The following is an 18,709-nucleotide window of genomic DNA, read 5'->3' as shown; positions in this document are numbered from 1 at the left end:
TTCTGGGACCCAAGATTTGCATTTCTGATGAGCTCCCGGGTGTTACAGATGCTGCTGGCCTCTGAATCGCACCTTCAGTAGCAAGGCCCGAAACCCAGCGGGAGTGGGGAGGGCGGAGCTGAGGTGCCCACGGACCCCCGAGCCCGCTCCTCTCTAGCTGCGGGTTGGGAGTCAGATAATTAGTCCTTATCTCTGGCGTCTCCACCAGGCTTGGCCGGAGGAAGAAACACCTGTGAAGCTCGCGGGGCCGGGCTTCAGCCATCATCGCACTGGGCCTTTTCAGCACCTGAGGCTGAAGTTACAGTGGGAACGTAAGGGGTTTTGGACTGGTCACTATGTCCCACCCCTTTGCCCCACTGCCTCGAGATTTTTCAAAATAAAATTGGGGAAGAAAAGTTAGGCATCTCAAAAATATTCTCACCACTTTGTTCTGAAATTAAGTGGAAGAAAAAAACATTAGGGGAAAATCAAAACATCTTATGGGGAGTTCCCTGGTGGTCTAGTGGTTAGGATTCAGCTCTTTCACTGCTGCAGCCCAGGTTCAACCCCTGGTCTGGGAAGTGAGATCCCACATCAGGCCTCTGCATGCCATGGCCAGAAAACCCCAAAAACCCCAAACCAAACCAAACCCCCTCTTATAGATCCCGGTTGGCTACTTAGAAGCATCTTTATATCTTGAAGAACAGATCTGTGTAGCCTCAGCGCCCAGGACAGGACAAAAGCGACAGTTTGTCTGAAATGACATCACAAAACCACAGCCTGAAAGAGTAACAGGTGAGGAATTTTTGGGCCTGACAGCTCTGGGCCTGACAGCTTTGGGCCTGACAGCAACAGCCAGCAGCAGATCCAGGATTCTAATCCAGATCAAGTCCTGCATCCTCTCACTGAGAATCAGAACGCGGTACATTAGCAAAGTACTACCACACGGTGCTCATCAGGCACACACAGAAATCAGCTTTTAAAAAGTATGAGTGGAGTTCCCGGCATGGTGCAGTAGAAACGAATCTGACTAGGAACCATGAGGTGGTGGTGGGTTCAATCCCTGGCCTCCCTCAGCGGGTTAAGGATCCAGCGTTGTTGTGAGCTGTGGTGTAGGTCAAAAATGCGGCTCAGATCCTGCGTTGCTGTGGCTGTGGCGGAGGCCGGCAGCTGTAGCTCCGATTCGACCCCTAGCCTGGGAACGTTCATATGCCGTGGGTGCGGCCCTAAAAAGCCAAAACAATAAAATAAAAACTAAAAAGGAAAGTATGAGTAAATGCTGTTCCCCCTGGGGAGCCATAAAAGGTGATGACACCCTGGCCCCAGGTCACACCTTGCCATCACGTGTCCCTTATTCAAAGCACCACAGTGCACAGGAGCAGTTCACTGTTTATTAACCCCAAGCCTCTGGGGTCACTTGGAGCTGGTGTACTTGGTGACAGCCTTAGTGCCCTCAGACACAGCGTGCTTGGCCAGCTCGCCAGGCAGCAGCAGACGCACGGCCGTCTGCACCTCCCGGGATGTCAGCGTGGTTCGGCCCGAGTACTGGGCCAGCCGGGCGGCCTCGCCGGCCAGCCGCTCAAACACATCATTCACAAATGAGTTCATGATGCTCATGGCCTTGGAAGAGATGCCGATGTCGGGGTGCACCTGCAGAGGCAGCAGGACCAGTCTGTTAGCCAGGAGGCTCTGCGCGACGCCCCGAGCCCCAACTTGAGGACTGCGAGGCCGCCTCCTCAGCCTCTTCCCAGAGGCTAGGAGACGAGGAAACAGGGATGTGGGGTTTTGCTACTATATCCAAGTAAAAAAGAAAAAAAGTTTCTCCCATCTGTAAGGAATGCTCCCTCTTTTTCGCTTTTCTCATTTAATGCCTTTGATAGTATCCCATAGCACAGGCGAATCATAGTTTATCTCACCATCCCTCCCTTTAGGGACATTTAGGGGCTTTGTTTTGCTTTTTTGCTATTACTTTGTGTTGTAACAAATGTCTCTGAACACTTGTATGAGCACAAAGAAAGTGATTCCTAGAGGGTCTGTGCCTATAACTCAGTAGATCGTTACCAAATTATTCTCTAGAGAGGACACTCGACACAATCTCAGCATCAGACGAGGACTGAGGAGACCTGGGTTCTGTGGCTGTACCATGAGTCACTGTACCAACCATAAATAAGGCATGGAGTTCCTATCGTGGCACAGTGGTTAACGAATCCGACTAGGAACCATGAGGTTGCGGGTTCGGTCCTTGCCCTTGCTCAGTGGGTTAAGGATCCGGCGTTGCCATGAGCTGTGGTGTAGGTTGCAGACGTGGCTCGGATCCCGAGTTGCTGTGGCTCTGGCATAGGCTGGTGGCTACAGCTCCAATTCAACCCCTAGCCTGGGAACCTCCATATGCCGCGGGAGTGGCTCAAGAAATAGCAAAAAGCCAAAAAAAAAAAAAAAAAGGCAGTTGCTCTGTGCCTCAGTTTCCTCCTCTGTCACACAAGCTTTCCAACTAGGTGATCTCCAGGAAAACAAATGGTAGGGACCTTGAACAGTCCTGCAATGTGAGCAGGCAGACGCTTTCTCCATGAAGCGGGAGATGAGTGACTGCCTGACGATATATAGTCAGTGGTGGGGACAGAACTCAGGCTTCCCGCCCAGCCACTCCCTCTGCTCGTAGGACAGGAAACCTGAGCCAAAACCCCTCGTGCTGTCATCACATCCTGTTGGCAGGGTCGCCAGCGTGAGATGGTGGCTCCCCCACCGCCCGCCAGCACAGCACGTGGGTGAGTCGCTCGGAACCTCTTTGCTGCAAGCCCAGGCCTGGTCCAACCCTTCCCTCACAATTCCTGAGCTGAAAAGTTAGATGAAGCTACTATTCCCCACTCCACCTCACTTTCTTCAGGACACTGGGGGCTTTTTGGCTAATCCAGTCCCATCCTACCCCCCCGCCCCGGGACCAAGCTGTCAGCTCACTCAAGCTGCTCAGGTGGTTCACAGTGGAGGTGGGATCTAATCTAACGAAGCTCCAGGCTACCCGCCTCCTCCGGCCCCAGCTCTGCTGAGCAGGGCAGCAGGTCTGAGGCCAGGTTGCCTGGGAGCCTCTGGCCACACTGGCTGGGTACCCATTGGTCCCAGGGACAGGCGCCAGCTGGTCACAGGAAGAGAGAGTGGGGGGCTTAGGGAGGGGTGGGACAGGCAGAAATATGGAGGGGCCTGCCTGGAGCCGGGGGGCCTGGCCTCCGCTGCTGTCAGGCCACGTGACTCAGCCTGCTGAGACTTTCTGTAGTCAGGCTTCTATCTATAAAACAGACCAAGCCCTCAGTGCCTCCAGCGCTGAGCCCTTGAGCGCTGCCTGTCTGCAGGGCTCCCCAAGACTGCAGTTCACACAAATTCCTCCTGACTCTAGCCACCACTAGCTAGTGCTTCTTGTTGGTACTGGTATGCGTTTGGCTCCTGATCATCTCCAGCTCGGCACTTTCTTGCCGGCTTCCTTTAATTATGTCCCATACAGTCTTCCTGTCTGTCCCAAAGCCCTGCAAGCGTCTGGACATCGTGAGAGCGTGTTTCATCGTCTCCCGCACATCACAGGGGCAGGACAGGACCTCTGAGGCTAAACAACACCCCTCAAGAGGGGCATGACATGCTGAGGGCACTCGCACCCCCGACCCAGTGCCCTCTCTGGGCTCTCTTGCCAGGACTCCACACACACACACACACACACATGCACGCACACGCACGCGCCAGCTCCTCTCTCACCTGCTTCAGCACCTTGTAGATGTACATTGAGTAGGTTTCTTTGCGCCGGTTGCGCTTTTTGGACTTCTTCTCCCCAGAACTACGGCCCCTCCGGCCGCCCCCCTGCTGCTGCTGCTGCTGCTGCTGCTGCTGCTGCTGCTGCTGTCCATGCGCTGAGCTCATCCTCCCGCTCTGCCTGACAGCTTCTGCCAGCTCCTTGGGCGGCCTTTTATGAAGTCAGCGCCCGGCCCGCTGGGGTGGCGGTGGCGCTGGGGGCTGGCACCTGGGCGCGGGGGAGGGGCTTGGCCCAACCCCCTCCGAACGTGCTCTGAGTTGATTCTTAAAGAGCCTGATTGTTCCCTCCTCTCCCCCAGTGATTTCCTAAGAAACCCCCCACCAGCCCCCTTCCCCACCCAAAGTACTCCACACCTGTCAGAGGTCACGCACCCTGAACCCCTGCCATGCCCAGCCGGGCCCGCTGTGCGCATGTGGCTGAATGCTGGGGGTGGAGGGGTGCAGGAGGACACACTTCCCAGAGCTCTGCAATCTAGCTGAAGAGACACGACTGATTCACATGGAACAATTAAAGAACAGTGAAAGGGCCGGTGTGTGGGACAGAGCGTTCAGAAAAACTTAGTGATGGAGTTCCCTTGTGGTACACTGGGTTAAGGACCTGGTGTTGTCACTGCTGTGGCCCTGGTCGTTGCTGTGGTATGGGTGCAATCCCTGGCCTGGGAACTACCACATGCCACAGGTGCAGCCAAAAAAAGAAAGAAAAAAGAAAAGAAAAAACTTGCTGAGGGCTACGATGGCCAGCGGCAGCTTCAGAGAATGAATAGGGACTTGAAGGTGGTCTGGTAGGACGGGTACCATTTAACTGGGGAGGAGAGAGGAGATGTTTTAGCTGGGAGGAAGGTGAGAGAGAGACAGTGTGAAAAGGAGGGAGAAACCAACGCGTGCAGGTACAGTGAAGTTTGGGCTGAAGGCGGAAGGTGGGGCAGAACCCGAGCCCAGGCCAGGCGGGAGGCAGCAGGAAGCACGGCTGAGAGGCCGGGGCAGAGCTGGGCGCTCTCCAGCCCTGAAGTCACCTGCGAAGGGGAGGGAAGAAAGGGCGCTGTTACTCGGAGAAGGTAACTTGTCCACTCTGCACCCACGTGTGAGCGAGTATTGCGGGTTCCTGTATGCTGAGATTCAAGACACCGGGAGCAACAGGACACGTTCAGGCTGTGGGGGAAGCGGGTTTTCCCAATCGAGGTGGGGCATCACCTGACAGGTGGTATCACCTGCCAGAGGGTGAAGAGCCGGAGCACCTCCTTTCCAACCCCCTCCTGAGGCACCCAGGAGAGTGATTCTTAGTCCAAAACAAGGCACTGCTAATTTTGGGCTTTTGTAGAAAGATGTTCTCTGTGGGCGTTAAGCATTCTTTAAAGCTTTTTGAGGCTTTCTGGACAAGTTGACTAGCCCCCTCCAGCTCAGTAGCCCCCCACCCCTTACACCTCCGGCACCACACTGGAGACCCCCAGACTTCCCAGGAGTTCTTAACATGCCCAGGCCTCCCCTGGGGCAGAGTGGCAGCTCTCATCTGCTCCCCTCAGCCCCATAACCGGGCCTCTGGATACTCAGGACAGACTGGCTTTGGTCATTTTCCCAAGCCCCACCTGAGGCACCCGCCAGCCAAGCCAGGCCCGCTGGGGTCAGAGGGTGGATGGAGCAGAAGCCCAGGCCCATCGCTCCAGCCTTGGCGTCTCAGGCTCAGCATCTCAGGCTCTTCACCTGATACCCACGGTCACCTCCGCCCGGGGAAGCTCTTCAACTCCCTGGTCCCGAGAGGATACTTACTCACCTTTGAAGTTAGAGCACCAATCCTGCCGTTCTTGGCAGCTGCTCACAGCTGCTCCCCCCATTAAGGCCTTCTGCATACCCTCCTGTCTAAGGCTCACCGCGGCATCTGATTTATGCCCCTGCTGCCTCGTTGACTTTCCCACTAGATCATCAACTCCTTGGGAGTCTAGACACCATCTGGGATTTTGGGGAGCGGGGGTGGTTCTACATAGTCTTAGATGCACTGTAACAAGCACTGAGAAATCACAGCTGGGTGCTTCCCCACAGGGATGGCTGCTGAGGTTTCAGGGCAGAGACGCCCCACGTGGGACAGGCTGTAAGTGCTAGGAAAGTTCAGACGGGCTACGTGGAGTTGTGGCTTAGACGGAGACATCACTAATGAAAACTAAGGCTGGGGACAAGTAAAGTAACAAAACTTCCTGTAACCCACCAGGGTTCAGGAGGTTGTGTGAAAATGCAAACTCCTGACCATTTCTGCATCTACCCCATCCCACCCAAAGGAACAGGCCTGAAGCCCAGGAACCTGCATCTTTAACAAGCATCCCTAGTGCACTGGTACGGGCAGCAGCAGGAAAGCCTCCAATGACTCTGAAAAGTGCTCCAGGTCAGCAGTTCTCAAAGGGGGTCCCCAGACCAGCAGCATCACCTGGGAACTTCCCAGCAATGTTAGTTCTTGGGCCCAGACCTCCAGAGCCAGAAACTCCAGGGTAAGACCTAACGCGTGAGCTGACGCGTCTTCCAGGTGATTCTGATACATGTTAACGTCTATGAACCACTGGCCTAGGAAAAAACCCAATTTCGAATCAGAAGAGAGTTTTCCAGTGCCTGTGGACTGGACCTTGGTGGGCATCCATCCAACGGACTCCCACCCCAGCTTTCGTTGAGGGGCAGTGAGTGCAGGGAGGAGGGGGGTGAGGGGTCTAGGGACCCAAGAAGGAAGGTAGGGACCACGGCTTCTTCGTTCTTTATTGGACGCTCTGTAGATGTGGCGCAGGTCTAAAAGTTACACTGTTAAATAATTATTTAAAAACCAACCAGGATTAAGGCCCTGGTCCAGAGCTCCAACCAGAAGCAGAAAGGAATGGGGACGGTGGGCTGGGGGTGCTCCTCCAACATCACCCAAACCCAGCAAACGAGGATCCTAAGCTCTTTCACAGGCCAACCCGGGCACCGGCCCTTGGGCTGACCCTCGGACGCCTCTGGCTGCATCGCTATCAGGTCAGAACCAGCAAGGGGCTGGCGGGCAGGGCCAGCCGAGTCCAGACGTGGACAGAAGTGACTGGAAGGACAGGAGACGGACAGGTACCATCCAGCTGTAGATGAGATCACAGAGTGCAGCTAAGGCGGGGGCGGGGGGAGCTGGGGAGCAGTATTGCAGCAGTGCAGGAGTGCGGCCCCAGGGCCTGGCCCGCCGGCGAGGGCTCACACGTTGTGGGTCCTCCGGGTGAGCTGGGGCTCCTCGCCCACCACCTTGGACTTGAGGTGCTCCTTGTAGGCCAGGATGTCTCCCGGCCACTTGGTGATTGTCTGCTTCTCACAGACCCAGATTTCTTGTGCGACCTAGAAAGTCAATTCTAGGCTCAGCAATCCTGGCTGGCACTCCTCCCATCCCTGCCCAGTAGACTGTTCCAGGGGATTCTGGGAGGAAAGCTCCATAACCTCCCACCCAGCCCCATATCCAGCCTCACAGGGTTACCATCTCAAAGTTCTTCGGGGTGGCCTAACCCAAGAGTAAGATTCCCCTGGAGCCCCCCAAGCCAGGACCTGCTGTGTCACCCAGACTTCCAGCTCCCTGGTAGGACCTAGGCCTGTTCTCTTATCCTTTTCTCCATCCCACCTTCCTCAATGCTTCAGAGAAATGACCAGCAGCTCTGTTACCAATGGCCAGGGGCAGCCCTCTGTCACCCCAAGTCTTCTTGGTGTAATACTATTTCCAGGCTCAAGAATCTTGCAATAAAAAAAGTACCCTGCTCTCCACGCAGCTCCCTCACCGCCCCACAGACAGTGCCAAGGAGGCTAAGCCCCAAATAGCTACTGAAGAATTGAAGCATTTCTGCTAAGGTTTCCTAAGTTTCCCAAAGGATCAGAGATCTGGTCCTTTCCACGCTATGTCCTGAGTCCTTGTTCCAAATATAATAACTACAGATTGAGTGCTCCCCACGTGCCATGGCTGTGTTCCACCTAACTAGCTCCCAGACCCCTCACTGACGCCTCCTGCCCGGCCAGGAGCCTCACCTGCTGAATGAGTCTGAAGTCATGGCTGACCAGCATCATCCCACCCTCGAACTCATTGATGGCGTCCGCCAGGGCGTCGATGGTCTCGATATCCAAGTGGTTGGTGGGCTCGTCCAAGAAGAGCATGTGGGGGTTCTGCCAGGCCAGCCAGGCTAGACACACTCGGCACTTCTGCCCATCAGAGAGGTTCCGGATTGGGCTCACCTGGGTGGAACCATGGTGTTTACAAACTTCAGTGTTATCCTCACCGCACCCCACTCACCTCTCCCCGTGGCCCCTCTCTTGTCACCACTTTACGCAAAGGGAGGCCCAGCCAAGATCGCACAGCAATATGGTGGCCCAGCTGCCGGACTCCCAAGGCCTGAAAGGGATGCATCGGGAAGCCTGGCGCCCTGCCCTGGCACAGACTCTTAATGCACTGGAGCGATGCTGGGGACCCTCAGTCCGGAGCTGGATCTGAAACTTGTTTTCTAGCTGTCAAGTCCCCTTGTCTTTAAATACCGGGATCCCCGCTGTCTGTAGGCAAGGCTGTGTCGGAGACGGGCCGCTACCGCGGCTCCTTCCTTGAGACCCGTAAGCTCCACTGCACTGCAGCCCAGAGCGAAGGGGAGTGGAGCCGTCTCCGCCTCCCAGGGCTCCGGCCCACGCCCTCCACTGACCTGCTGTTTGCCGCTGAGACCGTACCGCCCGATGATCTTCCTCATTTCTTCCTTCTCCTTGATCTCTGGGTAGCACTTCATCATGTACTCCAGGGGCGAGAGGTCCAAGTCCAGCTGCTCTTGTAAATGCTACCGGAAAAAAAGGAAGCCCCCCAGGTGGGACTGCTGTCCCCCTTCAAAAGGAACCCCGCTGGTGGCTCTTTACCTCCCCCCAGGGGGCCTGCTGGAGCTTCCGGAAGCAGCTGGGGGTGGACCTGGGCGCCGTTCCCACACCCCTGGCAACGCCCCACCCTGAGGACGCTACCTGATGGTAACGCCCTATCTTGACGTGGGAGTGTTTTCGGATCATCCCGTCGGTGGGGAGGAGCTAGGAAAGAGCACAGTGGTCCAGGGAAAGGTGAGCACACACACACAGAAACCCGGTCGGAAGCAGACGCCGGCAGAGAGGGGAAACAAACGTGTGTTCACACTGAGCAAGACTCCCACGACTCCCCCAGGAGGGTTCGCCCCACCACCCCCAACACTGCTGTGCTGGCCACGCTAGGAAGTTGGGAGATGCACCGAAGCGGACGTTTTCGAGGGAGGCGGACGCGCCCACGCTCTATTCAGCACGTGTGAAGTGACTGCTATGGGAGGCCCCTCGCTGTACAGGACCTGGGTTCAGGTAGGGCACCCGTTTCCCACGGTAAAAACCCAGCCCCTCTGCTCGGAACGCTCTGCGGGAAACCACAGGCGGCCCGAGTGCGTTCTCTCACACTCACTCACACAGACCCCCCCAGCCTTCTCCCAGAGAAAACTGCCCAGTGCTGACACCCCACCGCGTGGATGGCCCCCCATCGCCAGGCCGCTCGGGCCCTCCAGGAGCCGTGCCGCTGCTTGTACCCTCGCTCTTGCTCAGACACAGCAGCGTCTGCTCTCGGCAGCCGCACGCCCCGACGTGGCACCGTACCTCTCCAGTCAGCAGCTTCAGAAGAGTGGACTTCCCGGCTCCATTGGGCCCCACCAGAGCCACTCGTGTGTCAAGATCGATCCCGAACTCCAGATTGTTGTAGATGCAAGGCTGAGGCGGGGAGAGAAAGGGACACCAGGCTAGGGAGCCGACCAACCTGACTGGCAGACCACGCCCGCTGGGACCCCATCACCATGGTGGGGTGGGGGGTGGGGGCAGCTCTCAGGAGACCCCCGCCCACCACCTCCACCCCCAACCCAGCTGGGCAGTCTTCCTTCCCGGGACCCGAGGGGGCCACTCTAAGTCCCTGGACGAGGCACCCCAGGCTGCCACACCTGAACACCCCTGGCACCGCATGGGTCAGTAGGTGTGGTCCGCAGAGGAGACTCCTCTTGCCGGTTGACAGGCACCTTGTAAAACGTGCCCCGGCCCCCCACCCGCACCCAGTACTCACCCCATCCTTTGTATACTTGAAGCTGACGTTCTGCACCATGATGACGGGCGGAGGGATCTTGCCGCACGGGGGGAAGTAGAAGGACAGGGTCTGGGAAGAGGAGAGGGCCTCATCGAGTCAGGTCCTTCGGCGTCCACCTCACCTCAGGCCACCCAACGCCGCCAGGGGGCCCTACCTTGTCGCTCACAACCCTCTCTGTCAGGCCTGAGGCCATCATTTTCTGTAGCGTCTTCTCCTTGCTCTGGGCCTGCCGGGCCAGCTTGGCACTGCCATGACCAAACCTGGCGATGTAGTTCTGCAAGAGACCAGACAGGGGCTTGAGGAGAGGCCGGCATCACGCAACCCATCCTAAATGCAGGGGGAACCGAGGACAGTGTCTTCTTGAGCCCCCAAGCCCCCCCTCTGGGTGGCTACTGGGTGGGTGCCCGCCCTACCTTCATGTGTGCAATCTGATCCTGCTCCCAGTGAAACCGCTTCATCTGATTCTCTTCCAGCTCCAGCCGTGTCTTCACATACTGATCGTAATTACCCTGCAGAAAACGCACCAGGGGAGAAGGGCAGCTTCAGCCTGGGTCCTGGGTTCTCACTCGGGGTTCAGAGGGATGCGACAGGCAGCTGCCTTGGCTCTGGCTCCAAGACCGTGCAGTGGGGAAAGAGCAAGGCCATTAAGAACCTGAACCTGAATCTAACCTAGAGCCTGATCTTTAGATTGTGTGCCTCCCGTTCTTAGCTTAGCCAGAGCAGGGATCCAGACCGGATCCTCAGGTGAGCCATAAGGACACCCACGGCACTGGCAGGAGCCTTCCACGCGCACCTCCTCCTACTCCCACCCCGAGGCTGACGTGTCCTGCGGATCACAAGCCCTGCCGCCAGGTGGGAAGACTCAGACCAACCAGAGTGAAGGCCTGGACTGCCATGGTTTTCCACCTGCAAAAACCTGGACTCAGCCGAAATCCATTGACAAGGGTCTGACAAATACGTTACAGGATAGCCCCACCATGACTTAGGAAGCAGTCACAGAAAAGAACAAGGTTGATTTACTCACAAGGAAAGCAGTCCACCACACATTAAACTTTAAACAAAGAAGCACACTTAAGACTACAAGTGTGATACGCATACATGCAATTTTCTACAAAGGCTTGAAGGTACACGTGAAATTTCTGAAAGACTGTTCAAGAAACTATTAATACTCCCGTGGCACGTCCAATACAGAGGACTTCTATTTTCCATTTTTATTTGATACATTTTCCTCTTTTTTGAAATACAAAAAAAAAAAAAAAAAAAAAAAAAGAAGAAAGAAAGAAAAAAAAAGAGAAAAGGTACAGCAGAAAACTGGGCTGTTGGGATCCTGGCTCCCATTCGTCATGGACGGGTGGGTCATGTGCTGACTGCCACCAAGCAGAGTTAAGCAGCCACTCGAGAAGGCACAGAGCAGCAACGCCGCCTGGGCACCAGCAAAAGTCAACCTCTTTGCATAAGGCAAACACACATCACACACGCAGGCTGCCAATCCATGGCCTATGGCCTGAAAGCAATTACTTTGGGACGAAAATAAAACAGGCTGCAGAGCTCCTCGTCCGCGTCTTTTTATAGCAATAGGTAGGAAAGGGCTGCTAAGTCTCCTTTTTTTTTTTTTAAAGGAGAACTTCAAGGAATGGGAAGCACAGGAGCTACCATGGAGAAGCAGGGCGCACTCACCGTGTAATACTTGAGTTTCTTGTTGTGCATGTGAATGATGTTGGTACAGACGCCATTCAGAAAGTCCTGGGAGTGGGAGACGAGGACCAGGATCCGCTTAAAACTGCAAAGCCAGAGCAGCAGTCAGGGACGAGCGCAAAACCGCCACTGGTTCACAACAGGGGAGCTGCTCAAGGTCAGGCCCAGAAAACCTTCATCCTCTCCCATCCCTACGCCTGAGCATCCTTTAGCTTCAGTGGCCACTTCCCAGCCCTCAGCAAGCACCTAAGCCACCAGGGCACAATCTGCCTGCAGGACACTGCATGCCTCAGGCTTCTGTTCTAATTTTCCCCAGAATGGAGATGGTGGTAACAGCAATGGTAAAATCGAAAGCATATGCACACAACCACCCATCAACACATCTCAAACCACGGGTGGGAAGAACTGGAACAAGGACAGTGAAGATCACCAGGCTCTTCTTTTCAAAGAAGGTACCAAGCCACTGAAGAGCCCACGGAAAGCCGCCTTCTAGAATGAGGGCACTATTCCAGGTTGTTTGGCTTTCTGGCCGTTAGGACCATATGGGCTATTTTTCCCTCTGTCACTGCATCATGATCTTAGATGGGAATACCTGTTTAGATGATATACATTTATACATACACCTACAGTTAAGAAAAAATATAGCCTTTAATAAAGATGTAGTTTAAATAATGGGAAAAATCAAAAAGGCAAAACAAAAAACCTCATATATTTCAGACTAAACAAAAACAAAAAGCCTGCCCTAAAGGTGCTTACTGCCCTTCCAATCCAGAGATCACTGTGCCCCCACTTCTGTCCATCTCCCCTGCTCTAGCGCTGCCTTTCTGCTCAGCCGCCTCCCTTGGACTCTGCTCAGCAACCCCTTCAGGACCCGCCCCCTGCAACCGCAGCCCCGCCCCCTTACGTCTTTAGCTCCTCCTCCAACCACACACAAGCATCGAGGTCCAGGTGGTTGGTGGGCTCGTCCAGGAGCAGCATGAAGGGCCGGATGAAGAGGGCTCTGAAGAACAGGAAAGGAAACAGGGCCACTTCAGTCTAACGGGGGCTACACAGGAGGGGACAGACAGCCTGCCTACTCCTGTAACTCTGGTCAGGCCTGCAGAGTCCTGAAATCAACTCCAGGCTCTAGACCTCAGAGGAAAGGTGAGAACTCGGAGAGAAACCAGAGATAAAGAGTGGGAGTTAAAGGGCAGAAAAGAGAGCTGAGAAGCAGAGAGAAGACACAGCCTGGAGATCATGCTATAAAAGTCCTCTGAGTGCTGACGTAAAAGTTAAACCTAACTAACTGGTTAACAGGTTAAACCCAACTGGTGGGCCTGCCAGACTCTAGCAAGGAGGCCCAAGAATGCTCTCTCTTTCCTTCTTTCTATCTTTTGTCTTTTGGGGGCTGCACCTGTGGCATATGGAAGGTCCCAGGCTAGGGGTCCAATCGGAGCTGCAGTTGCCAGCCTACACCACACACAGGTCATGGCAACACCGGATCCTTAACCCACTGAGCAAGGCCAGGGATCAAACCCTGGCATACTAGCCAGGTTCATTTCCACTGAGCCACAATGGGAACTTCAAGAATGTTCTTTTCTTGGATGGAATCTCAAGACAGAAGAAACAAGGGGAGACCGCTGGTTCCCACACTTGCAGTCAACACACCTGCAGAACTTTTTGGAAAGAAGATTACTGGACATCAAACCCCAGCATTCTGACTGCACATAACTGAAGTCTCAAGAGACTAGGAAGTCTGTATTTTTAAAACCTTGTTAGGTGAACCGGAGGCACTAATCGTCATTAGCACGCAAAACCACGGCGCTCACGTCCTAAGGCACCCAGCAGCAGCCTCGCTAAGCAGTGTATCAAGTCTCACCCATGCACGTGGCAGAGAACGGTGGGGTGCGGAACCACTTACTAAACTGGGGACTTCCAGGGATCTGCTGGGGGAATAATGGTCTACAGAAACTTGCTTGGTCTGGGTCACAGGAAGCTAAGAAGGACAGATACCTTAAGAGCTAACATTTTACCTATGCAGCAAGAATTAGAAGGACTGGAGCACAAAAAAGGGTTGGAAGGGAGTGAAAACGAAGGCAAGAAACAGCTCTACTCTACCATTTTACCCAGGACTGGTTCCAGGATCCCTAAACACCGTGCCGCGCTGGCCGGAAGTCCAACACGACCATTTCATCAGGAAGCTCCCTCCTTCGCTCATGCACCCAGCCTCTGCTCCCACACTGGCAATATCGGCATCCTAGTTGGCACTTACTGCCCATCAAGCCCTTCCTGTGCAGTTCCAGTGGGGTGAGCACTTAACCCTGAGAGAGCTGGGGCACTACCGAGGGTGGAGGAGGGAGACTCACCTGGCAAGGGCAACCCGCATCCTCCAGCCCCCACTGAAGTCTTTGAGCTTCTTGCGTTGCATGGCAGGTGTGAATCCCAGTCCGTGCAAGATCCGTGAGGCCCTCATCTCCGCCTTGTCTGCATCCAGCTCCTCCAGGCGCTCGTAGAGCTCTAAGAGCTTCTCACACTCGGCTGTGGGCAGCACATGGCCTGTGAGGCTCCCTGGGCCTCTCCCGGGAGGAAGCCCACCCCCGCGCCCTGGGTCCAAAGCCCTACCGTCCTCGTGAGCCAGCCGCTCAGCCTCCCTCTCCAGCATGGCCCGCTCCGTGTCGACCTCCATCACACACTGCAAGGGCGTCTTGTCGCTAGGGGGCATCTCCCGGGTCAGGTGGTAGATGTCGATGTGCTCGGGGATGGGCACTTCGCGCTTCCCAATAGCAGAGAGCAGCATGGACTTTCCTGCGCGGGCGGGCAAGGAACAGGAAGAGATGCGACGCTCGGCACCCGTCTGCTTGTCATTGCCCTACATCAGCCCCTCCACTCCGGCCAAACGTGACCTCACCAGTCTGAGTCCTCTCCTTCCCTTTATCCGTCCAGTTCAAATCCTGTTACTCGGCCATCCCTGCCCCCATCCTTGGGCGCCTTTCCCACTTTCCTCCAATTCGAGTCCCAGCCCTCCTCCGGGAGCCTGTCCGTCTACAGCCGCCTCACACCGCTGCCCCCCCGCCCGTCTCCAGCACCTCCTGTCTCTAACTACTCCTGTGGGACTGAGCACAGGACTGCTCCATACTGCTAGTTCCTCTGCCCTGGGCCTAGCTGGTCAACCCCCACCCCTTCCTGTAGACTCCTAGGTTTGTACAAAGCTGGTGCTAAGCAAACACTTGCTGAGAGACAGATGAGCCAAGGAGCAATACCTCCCACCTCGCCTTCCAAGGGCCTCACCAATTCCGTTTAAGCCAATGAGGCCATAGCGACGGCCTGAGTTTAATTCCAGTTTGGTGTCACTGAGCAGCTCTTGACCGTGGAAGGTGAGGGAGAGGTTGATGATGTGGGCATCGGTACTGTTGGGGTGAGAGGCGAGCACGCCAGTGACAGCTCGAGCAGCAGCTTTCTTCATTTCAAAGTCCTCTAGCTCCTTGGTTAGCAAATCCACTTCTGGGGGCAGAAAAGCAAAGCAATTTGGGAAGAGGGCTGAGAGAGACTACGCTCTCACACCAAACGGTCTGTCTTACAGCATAGGAGAGCTCAGTCTGTGGAGCATCAGCCTTTCAATCTGCGGGTCCCGGGTTCAGGCTCCGATTCAGGCTTTTGTGGCTTCAGCCCTTCTTTAAGTTACCAAATAGTGTCCCAAGGCTGAACAAGGCATGTCCTGAAGGACCTGGGTCAAGATCAGGTTGAGCTGACTCAGATGTTTCACAAGCTTTAAACAGGGTGCACACTGATACCGATCTGCCCTGGTGTCCTGCTTTCATGGACATTTTTTACTTCGCAATTTGTCCTTTCAATTCTAACTTCTTTTGTTCTCAGATGATTTAATGGATGGTAGGAACGGCTCGAACTCCAAGTTGCCCTACACTGAGTGTGTGTTAAAGAATTAGTACCAATGTCCAAAAGAAAGCAGAGAGGTGCCATTCTCTTGCTCCATGACCCAGAGAACTTCCAAATGGTGCTTCCAAAAAGTCTGGCTGCCCGTAAGGGACCAGCGTGAGGAAACGCAGAGGGACTAGCGGCAGGCAGAGCCAAAGCTGGGAAAACCAGCGGTTTCAAGTCTGGAGGGTTTCAAAGATGCAAACTGACCATGAGAAAAGAGACGCTGTTCTGCCTTTGTGGTTTTTCAGGCATGACTACATTTTCAGGCTAGGAAGAGCTACTAATATTAATGGCTTTTCCTTTTTTTTTTTTTGCTGTGCCTATGGCATGCAGAAATTCCTGGGCCAGGGATCAAACCCACACCACAGCTGTAACTGGAGCCACAGCAGTGACGATGCCAGATCCTTAACCTGATGAGCCTAGAGGAAGCTCCTCTTAATGGCTATTACTAACTGGCTAGTTGCTGAGTTTTACTCTGGGCCTGGGACTGTGCTCCACCATCATTCCGCATCCAATCGCATCCGCATAACCCTTATGAGGTATAAGCTTACTACCCTCATTTTAGAAAGGAAGAGGTATCATAACATAGTTGAGGTCAAACAGGCTAGTAGTGACAGAGCCAGAATTTGAACCAGGGTTTGTCTGACCCCAAAGCCATGACTTGTAACTATTTCATTACATTACTTTTCCATATAAAGGAAAGTGCCCTCAAAGTACTGTCGAGAGGGAGACAGAGACGACAGTAGAGTCTTGATGAGCATCTTCCAAGAAGAAGGTGACCTGTTAACCTTTTTGGGAAGGAGTCAAAAACTACACATGAGGTTCTGCTACTATGAGACTTTTCTAATTTTTCAGGCTTTGTTATCCTTGCCTGTGTCTCCAAGGTGATGCTCCAGGAGAACCCCTGAAATGAGAAAGCCCATGTGCTTGTCCTTATGAAGGATACAGATGGTGTAGGAGCGGGGAAGTGCCCTCCCAGGATAGGCAGGAGCACCCTCCAAGGGAGAGGGTGTGGAGTGTCTTAGGTCACTCTCCAAGCGCCCCATCCTGTCAGGAGGTTACCACTGCTGGTGCCAGTACCCACCCTGCCACTGAACCTGCTCTGCCTGCCGTGAGCCGGCCGAGGGCAGGGACTGTCCTGCCAGACAGACGGCAGTCCCTCCCCCTCTCCCTCAGCAAGCAGCTCAGTGTATGTACACCTCCAGTGCCCGGTGAACACAGGCCTACCTTGCTTTACTATATTTCCTTTACCCTGCTTCGCAGACACTGCAATTTTGACAGATTGAAGGTCGGGGGAAACCCTGTGTCGAGCGCGTCTATGAACACTTTCCACCAGCCTTTCCTCCCTTGCCTCTGTGTCTCATTTTAGACCTTATCAAAGTATTTCAAACTTTTTTTCGTTATTATTATATTTGTTACGGTTGGTGATCTTTGATGTTACAACTCACTGAAGGCTCCTGTGAGGGCTAGTATTTTTTTTTAGCAATAAAGTACTTTTAAATTAAGGTCTCAACACTTTTTCTTACACATAAGGCTACTGCACACTTAGGAGACTACCAAGTAGAGTGTAAATTGAACTTTCATATGCACTGGGAAGGAAACCTAAAGATTTGTGGGACTCACTTTATCACAATATTTGCTTTATTTGGTGCTCTGGAACCCAACCCACAATATCTCCAAGGTCTGCCTGTACTTTTCAAATGGAGGACAAATCTTTTGTCTCGACTGGTGAAGGGAATTTAAAAGTCTCCTTCCCACACAGTTAAGTTTCCCCAGCCCCACTCTGTGCCAATCCCTATTCTAGATGTTAAGGAAATGGTGCAGGGAGAATTTTATCATCCAGATTACGAGCTGCTAAACTGTCCTTAAAGGGCTAGATAGTAAATATGTTGGGGTTTGCCGCAGCCCAAATGGCAAAATCAAAACTATTATGTAGGTAAATATATATACATACATATTACCATTTGAAATATAGCCACTTAAAAAAGGTAAAAACCATTCTTAGCCTGAGAGGGGAGGGGCTTTAAAAAGGGCTGGCCAGGAGTTCCCGTTGTGCCTCAGTGGTAATGAATCCGACTAGCATCCATGAGGAAGCGGGTTCGGATCCCTGGCCCTGCTCAGTGGCTCAAGGATCTGGCACTTCTGTGAGCTGTGGTGCAGGTTGCAGATGCAGCTCAGATCTGGCACTGCTGTGGCTGTGCCATACGCTGGCAGCTACAGCTCCAATTTGACCCCTAGCCTAGAAACTTCCATAGGCTGAAGGTGCGGCCCTGAAAAAAAATAAAATAAAAAGGCCTGGCCAGATTTCGCCAACTGCCTGTTTCTGTCAAGAAAATTTTATTGGAACACAGCCACACCCACCATTCACATACTGTCCATGTCCATTACAATGGCAAAGCTGAACAGCTGCATCAGAGACCACATAGCCCGCAAGGCTACACATTTACCATCTGGATCTTTACAGAGAAAGTTTGCCAATACCTGGTCTATAGCTCCATCTGCTCAGGCGAGAAGATCAAAAGTAAGGGGAAAGCTATACAGCCAACCCTCAGTATCCAGTTTCATCCACAGAATGAACCAACTGTGGATTAAAAAAAAAAAATTTCGGGAAAGTTCCAAAAAGCAAAACTTGAATTTGCCACACACCGGCAACCTTTCCATAGCATTTACATTGCATTAGATGTTATAAGTAATTCAGAGATGTACTAGGTTATATGCAAATACCACACATATTATCTTACATAAGGGACTCGAACATCTGTGGATTTTGGTATCTGCAGGGATACCAATTCCCAGCAGACACTGAGGCACAACTTTATACAATTTTCTCTTGATCTCTCCCAGTTTACAGCCTCTATGACCTAAATCATGTCCTGAGCTTCAAAACTAAGACTTAGGAGTTCCCGTCATGGCACAGCGGAAACGAATCTGACTAGTATATGTGAGGATGCAGGTTCGATCCCTGGCCTTGCTCAGTGGGTCGGGGATCCTTCATTGCTGTGGCTGTGGTGTAGGCCGGCAGCTGTAGCTCCAATTCCACCCCAAGCCTGGGAACCTCTGTATGCTGCAGGTGTGGCCCTAAAAAGCAACAACAACAACACAACAAAACTAAGACTTAGATCTCCCTCTTCTAGCCTACAGTATCCTAGAAAACAGGCTCAAAAAATAAGTGAATAGCACTGAATATATGGAAAAGGGATTCTGGAATAACCTTCATCAGAGAGGACACTGCAGACTTCACAA

General features: G+C 53.5%; 2 protein-coding genes across 5 annotated transcripts in view; both read right to left on the bottom strand.

Annotated features, from left to right (window-relative positions):
• Positions 1-1,356: 1,356 nt before the first annotated feature.
• H2BK1 (H2B.K variant histone 1) lies at positions 1,357-5,026 on the bottom strand. Its single transcript, XM_013990749.3, has 2 exons — positions 3,718-5,026; positions 1,357-1,629 (listed from the first exon to the last, which is right to left on the bottom strand). Exons 1-2 carry the CDS (start codon positions 3,877-3,879, stop codon positions 1,393-1,395), a joined length of 399 nt encoding a protein of 132 aa, XP_013846203.2. The 5' UTR covers positions 3,880-5,026; the 3' UTR covers positions 1,357-1,392.
• A 1,460-nt stretch (positions 5,027-6,486) lies between these two features.
• The window catches only part of ABCF2 (ATP binding cassette subfamily F member 2), a 15,189-nt gene continuing 2,966 nt past the window's right edge, over positions 6,487-18,709 (bottom strand). For 2 of the 4 annotated variants that reach the window (XM_021079262.2, XM_021079258.2), the window contains exons 3-15: positions 14,819-15,031; positions 14,153-14,335; positions 13,897-14,068; positions 12,456-12,551; positions 11,534-11,636; positions 10,270-10,365; positions 10,011-10,130; positions 9,836-9,925; positions 9,382-9,492; positions 8,737-8,799; positions 8,433-8,561; positions 7,774-7,977; positions 6,487-7,098 (exon numbers count right to left, since the gene is read on the bottom strand). In XM_021079262.2, coding sequence (XP_020934921.1) covers positions 6,961-7,098; positions 7,774-7,977; positions 8,433-8,561; positions 8,737-8,799; positions 9,382-9,492; positions 9,836-9,925; positions 10,011-10,130; positions 10,270-10,365; positions 11,534-11,636; positions 12,456-12,551; positions 13,897-14,068; positions 14,153-14,335; positions 14,819-15,031 — 1,718 coding nt within the window. In that variant the 3' untranslated portion in view covers positions 6,487-6,960. Of the gene's footprint in view, positions 7,099-7,773; positions 7,978-8,432; positions 8,562-8,736; positions 8,800-9,381; positions 9,493-9,835; positions 9,926-10,010; positions 10,131-10,269; positions 10,366-11,533; positions 11,637-12,455; positions 12,552-13,896; positions 14,069-14,152; positions 14,336-14,818; positions 16,255-16,337; positions 16,371-17,947; positions 18,048-18,709 lie in introns of those variants that run through there. The other 2 variants (XM_021079263.2, XM_085005126.1) reach the window with 2 other exon arrangements.

This window comes from Sus scrofa, chromosome 18, assembly GCF_054392235.1.
Source record: "Sus scrofa isolate SSC_HxYL_T2T_F1_AM1 chromosome 18, Sscrofa_HxYL_maternal_Yorkshire_Landrace_v2.0, whole genome shotgun sequence".
NCBI lineage: Eukaryota > Metazoa > Chordata > Mammalia > Artiodactyla > Suidae > Sus > Sus scrofa.
The sequence above is the reverse complement of the archived record's forward strand: the minus strand, read 5'-3'. Positions and strand labels throughout refer to the sequence as shown.

Bases quoted from the DNA above. Each gene is read 5' to 3' on its own strand.
- H2BK1 (XM_013990749.3), bottom strand. From the start codon at position 3,879: ATGAGCTCAGCGCATGGACAGCAGCAGCAGCAGCAGCAGCAGCAGCAG. The intron at 1,630-3,717 runs GTGAGAGAGGAG...CTGCCTCTGCAG, and splicing joins TCTACAAGGTGCTGAAGCAG to GTGCACCCCGACATCGGCAT.